This window comes from Mesoplodon bidens (genome assembly GCF_964165515.1).
Source record: "Mesoplodon bidens genome assembly, chromosome: 5".
NCBI classification, from domain to species: Eukaryota; Metazoa; Chordata; class Mammalia; order Artiodactyla; family Ziphiidae; genus Mesoplodon; species Mesoplodon bidens.
The window spans coordinates 86509794-86529328 of NC_138161.1; the positions used below are offsets into that span (position 1 = coordinate 86509794).

A 19535-nucleotide genomic window follows, 5' to 3' on the forward strand; every position below is an offset into this window, starting at 1 on the left:
AATTTCCTGTGGTCCTGACACAACTTTTTTTGATTTTAGGTGGAGTATAGTTGCTTTACAATGTTTTGTTAGTTTCTGCAGTACAACGAAGTGAATCTGCTACATGAATCAGGATAGATACATATATTCCCCCCCCTCCTTTGGACCTCCCTCCCACCCCACCCCCCAATCCCACCCATCTAGGTCATCACAGAGCACCGAGCTGAGCTCCCTGTGTTACAACTTTTAACAAGAAAAAATATTGGGCTTTCTTGGTGGCGCAGTGATTGCGAGTCCGCCGGCCGATACTAGGAACGTGGGTTCGTGCCCCGCTTCAGGAGGATTCCCCCATGTCGCGGAGCGGCTAAGCCCGTGAGCTATAGCCGCTCGGCCTCCGCGTCCGGAGCCTGTGCTTCGCAACGGGAGAGGCCACGGTGGTAAGAGGCCCGCGTACCGCAAAAAAATAAAATGTTGATGCTTTGGTTTTCTTAGATTATATTGTCCGCGGGTAGTACGAAAGAATTCACCCTAACATACCAGCACGACTTATCTTACCGTTTCTGCGTCTTTTTATCTTACGCAGATAACTGGCACCCCTTTCCCTCACTGTACAAAATCTGAATACGATGTAAATAATTGTATTAAAATTTTTCTAGTCCAGACGCAGAAGAACCCTTTCCGGTACAAAGCCCACCTTTCCCCATGCGCATGCCCAGTGTACCCTACTGCTTTGCTCCGCTTTCATGCAGCTCAGACTTCAATCACCACGTAAGGGTATCCTGCAAACTGGGCTCCAGTTGGCTGATGCAAACAAGACTCGTGGGTTCCCAAGAGCTTTCGGGTACGTAAACTAAAAAGGGGTGATCAGTTTCAGTTCAAAAATTCCCATGGCCCAGAGCCCGAGTACACAAAGCAGCTGTTCCTACTCGTGGGGCCTCAAAGAAGGGGAGGATGATGGGAGAAGACGAGCAACTAACTACAAGCCCCAGCATGCAGTGCGCTATTTGGCTCCTGGAAAGAGGCCCGCGGTGCAGCGCGGTTCCGCCTCGGCCCAGAACGCGGGCCGAGCGCGAGATGCCGATTGTCGTCCAACCAGAATGCTCAGAATGAGGAAGACAGGCGTGGCGCTGTGAGCGAGCCCTTAGATCTCGTATCCAAGACTCCCTGTTTCTCCCTAGCTCCTGGCATGCTAGGTAGCGGTGTCTGTGTACGCCAGACTATTCCCCACAGGCCGGCATCCTAGTGCCCTCCGAGATCCTAGTGCCTACGGTGTTGCCACGGAACGCCCGGAGCCGGATGTGACGTAGCCGTGGAGGAAGAAGGGAGAGGTGGAGCGTGGCGCGGTGACGTCCTTCCAAGATGGCGGAGAGAGAGTGAAGAAACTGTGTTCCCCTTTGGGTTACTATAGGTGAGTTCTGTCTTCGCCCTCAGCCTGCTGTCCCCGCTCTCTCCAGACCCAGGGACATTGGAGGGCAGGCTCCTTGGAGTTCGCGCTCAGGTCGGAGTGAAGGTGTTAGTGTGGAAAGCTTAAGCGAGGCAGCCCCGGTGTTGGCCTTGGCCACAACCTCTGCTGTGGGAATTCGCGGGAGTGGGAGCTCGGCGAAGGGCAGGGAGGTGGAAGCCAGGAGAGACCGGCTTTCGCAGTCACTCTCGGATGCCACCTCGAGTGGAGGCGGGGTAGGGAGGGGTGTGGCCTCCTGGGGCGAGTGAGCTAACCTTTGACAACTCTTGGCCCTGCTCGTTCTCCGCCCCCTGGGCGCCCACCTTGCGTTTGAAGCCACTGTGCTCCGAGGAAGCTAACAGGTTTCAGTGATTTGAGAGTTTTACATTTGATCTTAGCCAAAAGGCCGAGAAGCGATTGAGAGCAATTTTAAAGAACTCATACCGTGTCCTTTCCCCCTTTGTCCCAAGAAATCATTTCTTAGTGGTTCATTAATTTTTTTTCGTAATATACCTGTGCCTACTGAGCTTGAAAGTCTGAAGGTTCAACTGATGCAAAAGCGTGAAATTTTGCGGTGCTTTTATTTTTTCCACTTTGTGGAAAATGTTTTCACACATTGCCATTTATTGACGTGTCCAAAGGATTGTGTTAGTTTACCAAGCTGAAATAAAAGCTAGAAAGGCATTTATCCCTTCGGCAGTTTTATCCATAACTGTTTGATAAGAATTTTCTGGGGATATAAAATGAGAACAGACTTTATTCTAGTTCATGTTTTGTGTCTCTTCACTCATCAATTGCTTGGGCGAAAAGTTTGATGAAAACTTAGGGTTACTGATTTACTATTTCTTTTTGTTTTTTAGAGCAAGGGTAAAATTCGATTCTGATATCAAAATGCAGTATTCGCACCACTGTGAGCACCTTTTAGAGAGACTGAACAAACAACGGGAAGCAGGTTTTCTTTGTGACTGCACCATAGTAATTGGGGAATTCCAGTTTAAAGCTCATAGGAATGTGCTTGCCTCGTTTAGTGAGTATTTTGGTGCGATCTACAGAAGCACTTCAGAGAACAATGTCTTTCTTGATCAGAGTCAGGTGAAGGCTGATGGATTTCAGAAACTGTTGGAATTTATATACACAGGAACTTTAAATCTTGACAGGTAAGGTACACATTTTATTTCCACTTATAAAAGCTGGTCAATAGTCTTTAGAGCCAAAGCAGATTAGTTTTTTCCTATTTAGTCCCTGAACTCTGAGTCTTCAAATATTGATGTGCACAGTGTTGTTTTTAATAAAGAAGTCAGTGTCTCTGATTTGAGATAAACAGACCACATTTCATAAGCACAGAAAGTACAGATGTTAATACGATTAAAGCATGGTTTTTGACACATTTGATTTATCTACTGAAACAAAGCCTGTGATTTCAGTTATGTAAAGTTAAAGATCAAAATATGATGAATTTTAATTGAATTCCAATTTCCCCTTGCTTTTTGGTCTTTATGTTCCTCTGGTCTTCTCTCTCACTCTCTGTCCCCTACTTCTTAAGGTGTTAGGGGTGGGGAGGTATAGGTGGAGAAAGAAGGAAGAATCTCTGTGTTCATTTAATAGGGCTCCCATTTCCAGCTGTAAATAGCAACCTGCAGGACCTCTTCCTGATCTTGATTCAGGAAAATAACTTCATTGGCCATGACTCCTGTTGCCTGGTAGAGCTATCAGTGCTAATGCTTAAGTCTGGTCTAAGATGCAAGGATGCTTCTCTGAGATGCTTAATGCTGTCGCTGCACTGACAAGAAGTAGGTTCCGAGGAATCTGATAATGCAGGCATTTTGTGTCTTTCATACGTGATGAACTGTATAATTAGATTAATACTAATTCGTTTACTTGTTGTTGGGGGAAAGGTAGTGGGGATAAAAGGAAAGAGAAACCAATAAACTTAGTCCTGTCTTCTTTTCTCCATCTTTTATGAAAGTGTAAACATGAATAGATCATCATCTGACATAGAAAGATTATGGTCTTTAGAATTAGATCTTGCCTGTCAAGTCACCACGTCTCTGAGCAAGCTATAGCCTCTCTGGGCCTCAGTTTCTCCATTTGTGAAAATGAGATGATAATAACTACATTGGTTGTTACTGTGAAGATTTAGGATTTACTGCCTCCCAATGAACATTACTTTCCTTCCTTTATTTCCTCTTCTCTATCCTACTCTACAAGCCCATTAATTCCGCATTTATTGGAGAAAAATTAGGGAAAAAACAAAAAAGGAAACACCTGAAATTCTGCCACCCATTGATAACCACTCTTAACACTTCGGTAAATATTCTTTCATTGTTTTCCAGATGATCTCCATAGATATATGCATGTACACATTAAGCAAAGTTCTTCGCTCTCTTTACACTGCAGCTTATCATGGAAATATACTTCTTGAAAAGCTGGAATTAGGATGTTCCTTAATCCTATTGAAAAGGAAACATTCATGCTGTTTGGAATTGCTTTTAAATTTTGATGTAATGAAATTTTTGAGTCAGTTCCGTGTAAGTTGATTAAAGGAATAAAGCAGTGTCATAGATAAATGTCATATGATATTATTTAAATTTACTGAATATTTGGCTATACAAGTGCCTCTGATCTAAAAATTTAGAATACATAATATAAAATCACAAAACCAGTGAATTTTGGTTGATCTTCAATTTAGTGGTTTCCCTTTCTCAAATAACTTTACCAAAAATCTTGAACTGATTGGAACACAATGAACAGTGCCTTACTTTGAACCTTCGTGCAAAAAACCAATGTGAAGAAGAGCCAGATGTTTGGCTCAATCTTTTTTTTTTTTTTTTTGATGTGGACCATTTTTAATGTCTTTATTGAATTTGTTACAACATTGCTTCTGTTTTCTGTTTTGGTTTTTTGGCCCCAAGGCACGTGGAATCTTAGCTCCCCAACCAGGAAATGAACCCGCACACCCTGCATTAGAAGGTGAAGTCTTTTTTTTTTTTTTTTGGTATTTATTTATTTATTATATATATTTTTTCAATCACTTCCTTTTTTTTTTCTGCTTTATAACAAAGTGAATCAGTTATACATATACATCTGTTCCCATATCCCTTCCTTCTTGCATCTCCCTCCCTCCCACCCTCCCTATCCCACCCCTCCAGGCGGTCACAGAGCACCGAGCTGATCTCCCTGTGCTATGCAGCTGCTTCCCACTAGCTATCTACCTTACGTTTGGTAGTGTATATATGTCCATGCCTCTCTCTCGCTTTGTCACAGCTTACCCTTCCCCCTCCCCATATCCTCAAGTCCATTCTCAAGTAGGTCTGTATCTTCCTGTTTTACCCCTAGGTTCTTCATGACATTTTTTATTCTTAGATTCCATATATATGTGTTAGCATACGGTATTTACCTTTCTCTTTCTGACTTACTTCACTCTGTATGACAGACTCTAGGTCTATCCACCTCATTTCAAATAGCTCAGTTTTGTTTCTTTTTATGGCTGAGTAATATTCCATTGTATATATGTGCCACATCTTCTTTATCCATTCATCCGATGATGGACACTTAGGTTGTTTCCATCTCCGGGCTATTGTAAATAGAGCTGCAATGAACATTTTGGTACATGACTCTTTTTGAATTATGGTTTTCTCAGGGTATATGCCCAGTAGTGGGATTGCTGGGTCATATGGTAGTTCTATTTGTAGTATTTTAAGGAACCTCCATACTGTTCTCCATAGTGGCTGTACCAATTCACATTCCCACCAGCAGTGCAAGAGTGTTCCCTTTTCTCCACACCCTCTCCAGCATTTATTGTTTCTAGATTTCTTGATGATGGCCATTCTGACTGGTGTGAGATGATATCTCATTGTAGTTTTGATTTGCATTTCTCTAATGATTAGTGATGTTGAGCATCCTTTCATGTGTTTGTTGGCAGTCTGTATATCTTCTTTGGAGAAATGTCTATTTAGGTCTTCTGCCCATTTTTGGATTGGGTTGTTTGTTTTTTTGATACTGAGCTGCATGAGCTGCTTATAGATTTTGGAGATTAATCCTTTGTCAGTTGCTTCATTTGCAAATATTTTCTCCCATTCTGAGGGTTGTCTTTTGGTCTTGTTTATGGTTTCCTTTGCTGTGCAAAAGCTTTGAAGTTTCATTAGGTCCCATGTGTTTATCTTTGTTTTTATTTCCATTTCTCTAGGAGGTGGGTCAAAAAGGATCTTGCTGTGATTTATGTCATAGAGTGTTCTGCCTATGTTTTCCTCTAAGACTTTTATAGTGTCTGGCCTTACATTTAGGTCTTTAATCCATTTTGAGCTTATTTTTGTGTATGGTGTTAAGGAGTGATCTAATCTCATACTTTTACATGTACCTGTCCAGTTTTCCCAGCACCACTTATTGAAGAGGCTGTCCTTTCTCCACTGTACATTCCTGCCTCCTTAATCAAAGATAAGGTGACCATATGTGCGTGGGTTTATCTCTGGGCTTTCTATCCTGTTCCATTGATCTATCTTTCTGTTTTTGTGCCAGTAGAAGGTGAAGTCTTAACCACTGGACTGCCAGGGAAGTCCCTGGCTCAATCTTTTTTGATACATGTCTTTCCTGGGGAGCTGGGGAGCCAATTGTTTGAGCTCAGACACAAATGTAAGAGAAGACATATACCAAAAATAGAAAGTCTGTACAACTTAGTGATTAAGAAAACAGAATAATAAAGAATTAAGTGGACTCAGGAGCTAGATTACCTTGGTCAAATCTTAGTTCTAACACTCTGTGATCTTGGACAAGTTACTTAACTTCTTTGGACCTCTGATCCTTCATTTGTATGTAAAATGGGGATTATAATTACTCATAAAGCAGTTAGCCATATCCCTGGCAATATGTAATTAAATGACTTTCAGTGACTATTCAAAACGTGAAAGCAAGTTTGCAGGCACTTTAACTTCATGCTTATAAACAAAAGCAGATCAGTTATTGACATAAACAAATGCTGATTCTCTTAATTGTAACTGAGATAGGCTATCTGTGAAATAGATAATTTGTATGAATTACTGTTTCAGTACTGAACAGTTAGTGTGTGACTCAGTACTAGTTTGTATTGGTCTTAAAGGCTATCTCACCTTGTTAGTGATTCATTTTATGAAGCACTAAGCACAATTATAATTTGAGACCTAAGTATAATAAGTGATGGAGTAAATTTGGTTTTCATTCTAATAGTGTCTCTCATTTATTGTAATTTAATAATAGACTGTGTAACAGAATCAATAAAAATGCTTAAGAAACGTAATGTTTTTAGAAAGTGACAGTGCTATATACAAGGAAAAAGCATTTTGTATGGAAGATGAATAAGATTGTATTTATGTTTGGGGCATTCATGCTATATCTTTGCAAACAGGGAGTTAACTTGATTACAAAGATCATTTGTTATTTGCTCCAGAATTATAGCCAAAGGCCCTAAGAAAAGACTTTTTTTTTTTTTTTTTTTGCGGTACGTGGGCCTCTCACTGCTGTGGCCTCTCCCATTGCGGAGCACAGGCTCCGGACGTGCAGGCTCAGCGGCCATGGCTCACGGGCCCAGCCGCTCCGCGGCATGTGGGATCTTCCCGGCCCGGGGCACGAACCCGTGTCCCCTGTATCGGCAGGCGGACTCTCAACCACTGCGCCACCAGGGAAGCCCCAGAAAAGACTATTTTAAGTAATGTTTTCTTAGCTAAGGGAGTCAGTTTACAAACAGGTTTCCAAACTAGCCTATAAATCTACTCAATTTCCTGAAGAATTAAATAGTATCTGGGGAAAATGACAAGTAGGAAGTTTACTTGAGGGTGTGTGTGTGTGTATGTGTATGTTTATGTATGTATCCATCGTCAGATGATTAAAAGCGTATATTTTTAGTGTTAATACCAACTCAGCTCTGAGTTTACAGCTAAGAAAATTGAAGCACCCAAAGATGCTGATTTATTCTAATTAATTCAGCTAGTAATCCAGAGCCATTGCTAGCGTAACTGAACAGCCAGCCTTTCACTACATTGTAAGCTTCTGGAGGGCAGAGACTATTTGATATTTCTTAATATCACTCTCGGTACCACGCATGGTAAATGCTCAGTAAATTTTTTTTTCTTTTCACATTTTATTCAATACATATAACAATACATAAAAGATTTAACAATAAGGAGATTTTTAATTTTTTGCTTTTATAAATTGCTTTTCTTTTCTTTTTAAAAAATTTTTTTAAAAAGTAAGCTGCAGGCTTTGGCTTCGAAAACACCAGGGTAGTGGGGGGCATAAACCTGAGGCTCCTGCCCCTTATCTGCCTTCACGGTACTGTCCCCTTCTCCCAGCTCCTCCCTGACTCTGTGAGCCAGGCCTCAGACCTTCCAGCTAACCACTTCCCATGAGCCACTACTCTGATGTCAGCCTATAACCAAAGGAGCTGGGGGTCTGGGCCTGGTTACCAAACCTTCGCCACCCACTCAGTCAGGGTGCTCCCCACCTGCAGGCAGGCAGCAACACCCTATCTGCTACCATCAGCCCCACCCAGAGCCCACTGCCCCACCCCTCCCTGTCTAGCCCAGCCATATGCAGCTCTGCCCCATCTGGGGATGCTCTGCTCAGAGATGGGCCGGCAGGGCCGCCCCAGCCCCCCTGGTAGGCAAAGACTCTGGAAACCTCTGGGGTCCTGTGTTCAGCCATGTGATCCCAGGGGTGCACATGGGCCCCTTGGGTATCTGAACAGAAGGGCATGGGAGGGAGGGCCGCACCCCTGCAGTCCTGCTCTGCTGGTCTAATGGGCAGCTGCCCACCCTACCCCACCCTGCACCGCGGGCTCCTGAGTCGGCAGATTAAGCATTTTATAAAGTGAAATGCTCAGTAAATATTGATTGGAATGTTGAATATTAATTTTTTCTACATAACTCTAATATGACAAACTCTCCAGCTAATTTGGGTTGGGGATCACACACAGAAAAGCTGGGAAGGTTGCTAGAGAGAGCTTAGTGCATTCTAAAACCTTGTTCTTCCAGATGTGATCCATGGACCAGCAACATTGGCATCACCAGGGCGTATGTTAGAAATGCAGATGCTCAGGCCCCAAAGCAGACCTACTGAATCAGAATCTACATTTAACAAATCCTTGGGTGATGCACATGCACAGGAAAGTTTGAGAAGTGCAGTTGAAGTCCCTCACAGGGGAGCAGAGGAAGATAATAATTTCTTTAGACTCTTCTTGTTGTCAGTCCAGAAAAGTTGGTTGGTATCTGAAGAGGCCTCAGGAGAAATGGGAGGAGGCAGTAAGTTGCTAACAGCCACTTTCGTGTTCCAGCTGTTTTCTTAACAAGTAGAAATTTTAACATTTTGTTTTTCCATGGTTGTACATATGAATAATCCATTACTTTACATCTTTTCAAGTTCTGTAAAACTGGAGATTTTTGCCTAAACATTCTGAGTGAATAAATTTTTTATAAATTTGTTCTGTTAGGCCTTTTGTATCATTCTACTTCATTAGGTCTTTAAAAGACAAATATTTGTGTAGCTCTGTTTCAAAAATGTTTTTTCTTTGATCAGAACATTGTCATTTAGCCTTGTTTCCTTACAGTTGGAATGTTAAAGAAATCCATCAGGCTGCTGACTATCTCAAAGTGGAAGAGGTGGTCACTAAATGTAAAATAAAGATGGAAGATTTTGCTTTTATTGCTAATCCCTCTTCTACAGAGATATCTAGTATTACCGGAAACATTGAATTGAATCAACAGACTTGTCTCCTTACTCTACGAGATTATAACAGTCGGGAGAAATCAGAAGGTTCTACAGATTTAGTTCAGGCAAATCCTAAACAAGGGGCTTTAGCAAAGAAGTCATCTCAAACTAAAAAGAAGAAGAAGGCCTTCAACTCCCAGAAAACAGGGCAGAATAAAACAGTGCAATATCCCAGTGACATTTTAGAGAATGCATCTGTTGAAGTATATCTAGATGCAAATAAATTGTCCACACCTGTAATAGAACAAGTTGCACAAAGAAATAATTCAGAACTTGAGTTGACATCAGTTGTGGAAAATACTTTTCCAGCACAAGATATTGTGCAAACTGTTACAGTGAAACGGAAACGTGGAAAATCACAGCCAAACTGTGCTCTGAAAGAACACTCTATGTCTAATATAGCCAGTGTCAAGAACTCTTACGAGCTGGAGAGCTCCGGGGAAGAGCTGGATCAGAGGTATTCCAAGGCCAAACCAATGTGTAACACGTGTGGGAAAGTGTTTTCAGAAGCCAGCAGCTTGCGAAGGCACATGAGAATACATAAAGGAGTCAAACCTTATGTCTGCCACTTGTGTGGAAAGGCATTTACCCAATGTAACCAGCTGAAAACGCATGTAAGAACTCATACAGGTAAGACTGGTTTGTGGAAAGTATAATTGTTTTTATATTGTGATCGAAATAGTATTTTTATAAACATATTAACATACAGTGTTGACTGTTTGTGACCAAAATTTGGTATATACTTGTATTCATAAAAGTATTGAGCATGTTAGACTTGAAAATGTCTTTGTAATTGTGACCAAGTATTTAATGGCTATTTGTTTTGTTGTAACTGATACTCTGAAGTCCCAGTGTGTGAACTCTTTAAACCATTTTCCCTCACAATTAAAATAAGCATAAATTTAGTTCTACCTTGCTAAATATTTAACAGACAATATATTAAAACTGATAAAAAGTAATTTCAACTCAGGCCGATTCTCAGATTTTACCAACACATCTCACCACCTGCTTCTTTGTCGAACTTCTGAACATAAATTATATATACGTTCCTTCCTCAGCCTCTATATTTACCTTTATTGGTACACTTAGATTTGTGCTTTTTAAGATACATTATGTATTTCTCTCATTGATCACTCTTCACTATTATGGACTAAGAAACACTAATTTCTTTTAACTCTACTGGTGGTTTCAGTAATCAATCTGGAAAAATATCCTATTTGCTTTTTTACTTCTAGAGTTAATATTTTCTGAATACTGTTGATGAACTCTTTTGAAAGCTTGTATGGCTTAAGCAACTAAAACAATATTTCCTTCTAAATATAAATTTTATTTACTTTTCTTTTAGGTGAGAAGCCATACAAATGTGAATTGTGTGATAAAGGATTTGCTCAGAAATGCCAGCTAGTCTTCCATAGTCGCATGCATCATGGTGAGGAAAAACCCTATAAATGTGACGTATGCAATTTACAATTTGCAACTTCTAGCAATCTCAAGATTCATGCAAGGTAAAAATAAAAACAAAAAAACAGATGTTTGATCTTTGAGTCTGTCATTCACTATAGCCTTAAATAGACTATTGTATGAGAATTCAGGACAGTAGAGTTCTAATTGTGGTACCACCACACAGTATTCTTAGTACAGTGAAGGAACCGCAAGGGAGCCATGGTGCCTGGAGGGGAATAAGTGAGCGAGGGAAATAAGATCAGAATGGTGTTAGGGTGTCCACATGGTGAAGGTTTTGTAGGTCATTATAAAGCTTTTACTCTTGAGAATGAGAAGTAAGTGATGTAATCTTGCTTGCATTGTAAGAAGATCACTATGGATGCTATGTTAAGCAAAAGATTGTAGGATTGCAAGAGTGGAAGCAAAGCTACCAGTTAGGAAGCTATAGATAAAACCCAAGTGAGAGTGACAGTGGTTCAGGTCAGAAAGATAGCAGTGGAAGAGATAAGTGGTAGTCAGATTCTGGATGTATTTTAAAGGTACAACAAACAGAATTTGCTGCACATTGGATGTGGGGTATGAAAGAAAAAAAGAAGAGTAGAATTAAAAATGATTCTCAGGTTTTGAGCCTGAGCATCTGAAAAGATAGAATTACCATTAACTGAGGTGGAGATTTGTGGACAAAGCAGTTTAAGTAGGAGTACAGGAGTTCAGGAGTAGAGTTCTGATCATGTTAAATTTGAGATGACTATTAGACATCTGAATGGAAACGTGCATTAGATAGTTGGTTATCTAAGTCTGGAAGTCAGGGGGATGGTTTGAGTAGATAGTATTTAAAGTCATAACATTAGATGAGGTCCCCAAGAGAATGAAGATGGATAAAAAAGAGATCAAAGGATGGAGTCATAAGGCACACTAAGAGTTCTGGGAGACGGGCAAGTCATTATAAGTGACTAGGAAGGAACAACCAGTATAGGGGCAAACCAGAAGATTGGGCTGTCTTGGAATTCAGGTGGAGGAAATGATTTCAGAGGGAGTAATCATTGTGTCAAATTCTGCTGATAGGGAGATTAAGAGTGAGAATTGACTATTGGATTTGGCAAAGTGAGAGGTTAGCAGTGGTTTTGACAAAAGCAGTGTTAGCAGAGGCTAGTAGAGAAGAAATGAAAGTAGAACCATTGGAGACTCAAGATTTTACTAAAGGGGAACAGAAAATAGAGGAGCAAGTAAGGTCAGGGGTCTTTTTTTTTTTTTTTAAGATGGGAGATATATCAGTATATTAGTATGCTACAATCCAAAGGGGTGGTGAAACTAGATGATATAGGATGGAGGAAATTGCAAGAGTGATCGAGTAGGCAAGGAGGATAGTATCTTAAATATATAAACTGGAGTACTTGGATTCAGAAGAACTGTCATTCTCATATTAGAGTTAAGAAAAGCAAACTCTATAGATACAGATGCCTATAGGTGGGGATTTGTGTGGTAGAAATTTACTTCTGATTGCTTAAGTTTTTCTCGGTGAAACAGGAAGCAAGGACACCAGCTGAGAGTGAGGAGGGGTGAGGATGTGCTGAAGGTTTGAGGGAAGAGTTTTGAAGAGTGAGTGAATGGACAGACAAAAATAATTGCCTGCAGTATTATGGGCACACTTGACTACCACATAAGGCTGATGGCAAAACTTTGAACTAGTCTCAGAACTAATGTTTTGAAAACCAAAACATTCATTCTTGACAGTATACATTGAAAACTGTTGATTTTAAATACATACTGTTGATCTGTTAAGATGAAATGAAATAAGATACTGCACGAAGAATTGTATGAAAAATGTTTGCTGTGTGGCGTTATCCTTAGATTGTTTTACTTGCCAACATGTATCTTTATATTTATTTACTAATAGGAAGCATAGTGGAGAGAAGCCATATGTATGTGATAGGTGCGGACAGCGATTTGCCCAAGCCAGCACATTGACCTATCATGTTCGAAGGCATACGGGAGAAAAGCCTTATGTGTGTGACACCTGTGGGAAGGCATTTGCTGTCTCTAGTTCTCTTATTACTCATTCTCGAAAACATACCGGTAAGGATTTGACACAGGGATGGCTTAAAATAAGGAAAGTTGTAAATAAAAGAAAAAGGGAAATTGAGCCTTTACAAAAAGTAGGTTAAGGCTTTGTAGTTATATATCTGTTGTGTCTGTGCTTCTTGAAGCTTTTTGTGTTTCTGATTTTCACATAAATATTAGATGTAAAAGCAGACTTATTTTCTAGAATAATACACAGTGGGTGAAATTTTTTACCATGTAACTTATATACATTAAAATCAGATAATTTTGACAATATATAAACTTGAGTTAATAAGACATTTTTTATGACCTTAGAAGAACTCCTTAGGGTCTTGAAGCTTCATTTCCCTTGGATAAAACTGTAAAGTTAAGGGGTTGGGGTGAGTTTGGGTAGAACATTGATTTAATAACTTCTTAGGACTTTTTCTACACAGACATTGTAAGATTTGCAAATTAAATAGATACTTCAAACCCAAAGTATCAATTTTGAAGCAAAATCTGTTGTTCAAAAATTTTCATTTTTTTGTAGGCTAATTTTTTAATAGATCTTTCCTAAATGATTTTATTCCCCTTTAATAATCTTATAGATAGCAAAAACTGAAATATGGATTAATGAATTTTCATGTTTTTAATTATATAAAAATCAGACTTCTTGTCCACCTCTAGTCTACTAGAAGGATATTTGGAGAAAGTTTTATTATATGAAAAGCATCAGGTTACATGAACAGTGTAAAGTAATTACTAATGTTCATTTAAGTTGGATCACACTGAAAATACCTCTGAAATACAATACAAAGAGGTTTTAATTTAAATAATATTTTAGAACAGCTTACTTTAGAGTATTGTAATTGATAAATATTATATTGGTATAGTACACCACTTCGCTATCTTTTATTTTCCATCTAGGTGAAAAACCATACATATGTGGTATTTGTGGGAAAAGTTTTATTTCCTCAGGAGAGCTCAACAAACACTTTCGATCCCATACAGGTCTGTGTTTAGGGAGAACGTATTATTTTTTGTTCTCTCTAATTTCTTTTTATGTAAACCTTGACTTTAAACCATTATGGACTATATGGTATCTAATCATACTCTTAACTGTAGCTATATTTTAATGTATGAATATCAACTTTTTATTTGTTTATTTTTGTTTTTTTAGTTGTTTGGATTATAGATTAAATTTGGTCAAGAATTGTGTAGATTTTCTAAGAAGTGTGCCAGATAATCAATGGTTTTTAAATGATTTGGATAAAATTACACAGATAATACCAAAAAATGAAAAGGAATAGATAATACCAAGATAATATCAGATTTTCTTATTAAACAATGTTCAGTATGCACGTTTTAGGAATATATTTTAATATTGACATGTTTATTGTAAAAGGTAGTAATGTAAGTAGTACAAAGAAAATATGAAATACACAAAAATTTTTAAAACAAAGAACACCACTTTGAAAATGTACTGTTCTTTTTCTTTCTAAAAGTTATTTCTTGTAATTCCTACCTAGTATAGTGTGAGCACCTAGTAAACAGTTAATAAGTTTATTGGCAACTTCTATATCCTCATGTTCCTTACTTTGCATTATAAAGCAATGAACAGTTCTTATTTCAAAAGAATTATAATTTTGTAGTATTTTTATTCTGTGAGTATTTTTAAAGGATTTTCTAATTTATAAGCTACCTGAGAGCAGAAATCATAATTACGCATTTTCCCCCAGCTACATCTCTTAGCCAGAGTCTGGCATATAATTGGCACTCACTAATGTCTGATAGAAATAAAAAAGTAAGTTTTTTTTAGTTTGAAGGTTCTGTTAGTGAAAATGCTCGATTTTTCCTTGAAATAGGTACACTTTGTATTATAAAGGAAAGGAGTGCCTATGTGTATAGAAGTTTTCATTTCACTATATTAGAACCAAGAGATTAAAATGGTAATTTGAAACTAAATTTAAACAATATAATGTTTGCATTGTGTTTGTGAACATTGATATTTTTGCCTTAGTAGCTTCTGAAATACTGAGATTTTAATTTTTTAACTTGTTTTTCAGGAGAAAGACCATTTATCTGTGAATTATGTGGAAATTCTTACACAGATATTAAAAATTTAAAGAAGCACAAAACGAAAGTCCATTCTGGTAAATGCATCTGTTTTTTAAAAATTTTGTGCTCTCATATTTGTACTATTCCTTAAAATGTTGAGATACACATTGTAACAGTTTATATTAGATATATATTTTTAAAAATTAGGTGCACAGGGCTTCCCTGGTGGCGCAGTGGTTGAGAGTCCGCCTGCTGATGCAGGGGACACAGGTTCGTGCCCCAGTCCGGGAAGATCCCACATGCCGCGGAGCGGCTGGGCCCGTGAGCCATGGGCACTGATCCTGTGCATCCGGAGCCTGTGCTCTGCAGCGGGAGAGGCCACAACAGTGAGAGGCCCGTGTACCGCCAGAAAAATAATAAAATAAAATAAAATAAAATAAAATTAGGTGCACACATATGAGGAAGGTAGCTTTATAATGTGCCAATGAGTTCACTCTGAATTTCTTTCCATACTGACCTTGTAATAAACGTTGCTTGAAATAACTTCCTCCTTTAAAAACCTGATATATGAATGTAAAGCAATTCAACTCCAATAAAGATGTTAATAAATAAATAAATAAAAACCTAGTATATGAACAATTGCAAGAATGAGAGAATACATAAACAACTATATATCACTCTTTCCCATACTACAATCTAGGTTAACTGGGGTCTACTGTAGTTATGCGAAGAAAGGAGCATCATGAACGCTAGTCCAAAAAGGTATAAGAGGAAATAGGGAAACAGGTATCCCCAAATTGTTATGATGCATGAAATGGAAAGCCAGACTACAAAAATTTTAGTCTGTTATTTAAAATGAATCCTTGAGAAAGTTTCACTGTGCTTACCATTCTGTCATGATTAGAAACAAAACGCTAGTCTTCTTCACTGTGTAGAGATGATAGTAAGTCTTTGATAGTAAATATAAACATCATAAGGATTGAGGTAGTAATGTCTGAAAACTTCAGTGAGTTATTAATTCAACAGGCATTTATTAAATACCTCTAAAGTACACATAACTATGCAGGGTATATGAAGTTGAACAAGGCATAGTCCTAGTCCTCAAAGAGCTTACCATCTGGTGTGGGAGACCAGAAATCTAAATAAATAACTGATTACAACACAAAATACAGGATATAATAGAGATGCAAGAATACTGAAGAAGAGGTTAAGTCCTTCTGAGGTGAGTATTGGAAAGGCTTAATTCTGGGGAAACTGAAAGGTGGAGAAGAGTTCAAAGGGTCGAGATGGGAAAGGGAATGTTCATCCCAGGCAGAGAGAATATTGTGAAGAGAGTCATCGCAACAAGAGAGCGCAGGTTGTATTCTTGGCTGGCTGAACTGAAGAATAGTCTGGCAAAAACAGAATCATAACTTTAAAAAAGCAAATACGCAATTTTGTCTAACAAGGTTAGTGAGATTGAAATCATGTCAGTACTTTGAGAAGAACGTGGTAAAGCTAGTGGAAAATCTGAAGGGAAAAATGTATCTTTAGTCAGTGGGGTAATTACTCCCTTGAGTAACACAGAATTTTCTTACTTCTGAAAATAAATGAAAGTGCCATACCTCTGAACTTGAACTTACAGAATAATATGAACTACTCATTAATACATTCAGTGAATAAACTGGGTACTTACTATGTGTGTAGCACTATAAGGTACTTTGAAGGAATTAGAGAAGTATAATTAGACATTTACTTTGAAGGAATTTATAGTCTGTTGAGCATTCAAGGCACACCTAAGTAGAATGTTACATGCCAGTAAGATAGATGTCACAAGGTGGTATATGAAAAACTGACAAATGAGTGATAAAGTAGATAGGAAACAGCTTACCCTGGTCTAGCACAATTAAGTCCATTTTTATAATGGTGCTTAAACCTAATCTTGAGGCCCATAATGGATTTGTATAGATAATGCTAAGGGCAAATCAGCAAAAAAGAAACAATGTGACTAAAGGTGTGGGGCTGAGATGCAAGTTCTGGGGGTGGTAAATAGATTGAGTCTTCCTCATGGTTTTTGTTTTGTTTTTAAAGATGGTGAGTTTTTTTACCTTCCATTTCAGGTACAGATAAAATTCTAGATTCCAGTATAGAGGATCATCCCTTGAGTGAACAAGATTCCATACAAAAAAGTCCTTTATCAGAAACTTTGGATGTGAAGCCTTCTGATATGACTTTACCCCTAACTCTTCCACTTGGGACTGAGGACCACCACATGCTTCTGCCTGTCACAGATAATCAGTCTCCTACATCAGATACATTGTTGAGGTCAACTGTGAACGGGTATTCAGAACCACAATTGATTTTTTTACAACAATTATACTGACTTTGTGAGGAATATGGAATTGCTAAATCGTCTCTGGTAGTAAACATAAACATCTCTGGTAAGGTGCATATATTCATATTAAATTAACCCTTCATTTGAGTTGTGGCCATTATTTTTCATTCACTGAAGTAAAAGCACCTGATGCTGCATCATAACTGTGCAATGCTTATTTTGATATTTGGCTTTTATGTCTACATTATACACATAGCTTTTAAAGGAATTATACTACAGTAGCACTATTTGGGGTGGATAAGTTTTACTATCTTTTAGAGCTGCCTTAATTCCATATTTATTTTCATTTTAGAATTGCCTTTCATTTACTGAAGTAGAATCTATCAGTTTATCACTTAGGACCTGTGGGATGTGTTTATTTTCTTCCCGTCAAAATTTAAACAAAATCCATAATAGTATCAGCCCAAGCGTGGTGCTGTTACTAAGTGCCATAGACCAGTACATAAACTGTGGGGAAAAAATTCGAATCTCTGCCTAAGAAAATTTAGGTACTGAGTAAGAATTGTGCTATTTCTCTATTAATATAGTCCATTGGAGGTAACTTTTCTAATGAAACAAAAAGTGCTTCTCTTAAAAACTAGAAAACTATATATAAATTTTGTTCATTTAGAACTCAGTATTCTGGATAAAACCAATGGTCAGTACTTTTGAATTATCTGAGACTACATTTTCAAAATGAATTTTAAATAGATATTTGGTGTTTTTATCTTATTAAAGACAGTTTCAGATTTGATTCAGATTGTTTTAATAGGTTTCTAGATTACTGGAGATGAGGAAAATATACTGAGTTTTGAAAATTTTTGATAAGCCTCTCATATTCTTATGCACTTTTTAAAATATAAAATCCTAAAAAGAATTTTCTAAATAGCAACTTAATGCATAGTATAAAATACTTGTCTTCTGAATTTCATACATTATATTCATAAAGAGTTAAATTAACTTCAATTATAAGTGAACATTTGAGATATCAGAAAGCCAGTTTATTAAACATTTTATACTTGAGTTTTCTGTAAGTTTCGAGTTTTACATTTTTATAGATTAAACCACAACAGTTCATGGTGGTCGTAGTTTCACAGTAGTCCTTTTCCTTCCTAATGAACTTAGAAAATTCAGATTTATTCTGATATTTACTACCACTCTTCCCCCTCCCATTTTTCCCACATATTGATTTATTTCACTGCCTAATCTTTGGACAGTAAATTATCAGTTCCTCAAAGTCAGTTCCTATACTGCTGATCAAACACCATAGTGACATTATTTCTTATTTCTGCAGTGCATCATTTGTTTTCTGCTTTTAAACTATACCTGTAACCAAATTAATGTATTTTCTATTGGTATTGATTTCTTTAGTTGTATTTTCTCTGGCGTTCCTAGTCATAGGAACCAAGTAGAAGACTTAATAAAACTAAATTCTTCTAAACTGTACAGATCATCACCATTTTACAGCAGCATTTTTACAATGAATTGCCACCAGTGGGATTGACTTAATTAAATAGAGTTTGAAATACTGCCTTTGTATAACATACATCAAACTTAGTATTTAATTTATCTAAGAAATCTAATTATGCATATGTATTAATTTAATATACTGGGTTTAAATACAATTTATAAAGTTATAAAAATGTTCAACTAATCTATTCTGGCTTAAATTCAATAGGAATTTATTGGAATGTGAAGAAATTAAAGAAAATTAAGACAGCCTTTTTAAGAAGTCTGCTGAAATGGAGAGGCTATATTTAATTCACATCTTCATTAATCCAAGCATCTAATGAACAAAATTTCTTTTTAAAAACTGCTATAGTGATGTCATAATTCTGTAAGGGTAGTAGTTACCAAATTTCCTCTAACATGATGATAATTAGCATTTGCCTTTACATAAATTAGCCTTTAAATTTATTATTTTTAGGATTATTGGATTGGAGTGACTGAAGTTGATCTATTCTCTTCATCACATTATCTGCTTCTTAGCTAAAATAATTTTATTTTAAATTGACATGGCTTGACGCTCTTCCAGAATGACATGTAAAGAAAGCTTGAAGACTGAGTATCTTTGTCTTGTCATTCTTCTCATAATGCTGTATTATTCTTTATCATAATATGCATATATTTTAGTTGTATCTGCTATCATTGTAACACAATTATCAGTTAAATTCATCTTTAAATATATTTGCTACAATGCAGTGTTTTGGGAAAGTTCTATTCTTAATTATGTAAGTATTACTAAGTTTTTTGAAAGTCTTTTTAGGATGCTGAACATCTTATTGAGAAATTATTTTCTAAATTAATTTTGTTTTGTATTTGTATTAGATTATTCTTTCTGTATCATTAGATTTTAGGCTTTTTAAAAAAACATAGATTATATATAAATGATTTTTTGCTGGTATTTGTTTTATGTTTAATTTCATAGAATGATTTTGATAGATTTTAGAAAATTGTTTTATTTTTTTCAAAAGAAAAGGTTCTGTC

The 19535-nt window shown here is 37.3% G+C and overlaps 1 protein-coding gene across 4 annotated transcripts; it reads left to right on the plus strand.

Moving 5' to 3' along the window:
• Positions 1-462: 462 nt before the first annotated feature.
• MYNN (myoneurin) lies at positions 463-19450 on the plus strand. Of its 4 annotated transcripts, XR_014015915.1 has the most exons (9): positions 464-1387; positions 2281-2577; positions 8994-9784; positions 10500-10659; positions 12495-12673; positions 13565-13648; positions 14704-14790; positions 16795-17115; positions 18727-19450. XR_014015915.1 is itself a non-coding variant. In XM_081235043.1 (8 exons), exons 2-8 carry the CDS (start codon positions 2312-2314, stop codon positions 17055-17057), a joined length of 1830 nt encoding a protein of 609 aa, XP_081091169.1. In that variant the 5' UTR covers positions 464-1387; positions 2281-2311; the 3' UTR covers positions 17058-19450. The 4 variants fall into 4 exon arrangements, 3 of the variants coding, with proteins under 3 accessions (XP_081091171.1, XP_081091169.1, XP_081091170.1); XM_081235043.1 differs by having other exon boundaries at positions 16795-19450; XM_081235044.1 differs by lacking the exon at positions 13565-13648 and having other exon boundaries at positions 16795-19450.
• Positions 19451-19535: the final 85 nt, after the last annotated feature.

What these genes read in the sequence shown, in the direction of transcription:
- MYNN (XM_081235043.1), top strand. Translation starts at nt 2,312, where the DNA reads ATGCAGTATTCGCACCACTGTGAGCACCTTTTAGAGAGACTGAACAAA. An exon ending in GGAACTTTAAATCTTGACAG is followed by an intron (nt 2,578 to 8,993) that starts GTAAGGTACACA and finishes GTTTCCTTACAG; the next exon opens with TTGGAATGTTAAAGAAATCC. An exon ending in TCATTCTCGAAAACATACCG is followed by an intron (nt 12,674 to 13,564) that starts GTAAGGATTTGA and finishes TTTTCCATCTAG; the next exon opens with GTGAAAAACCATACATATGT.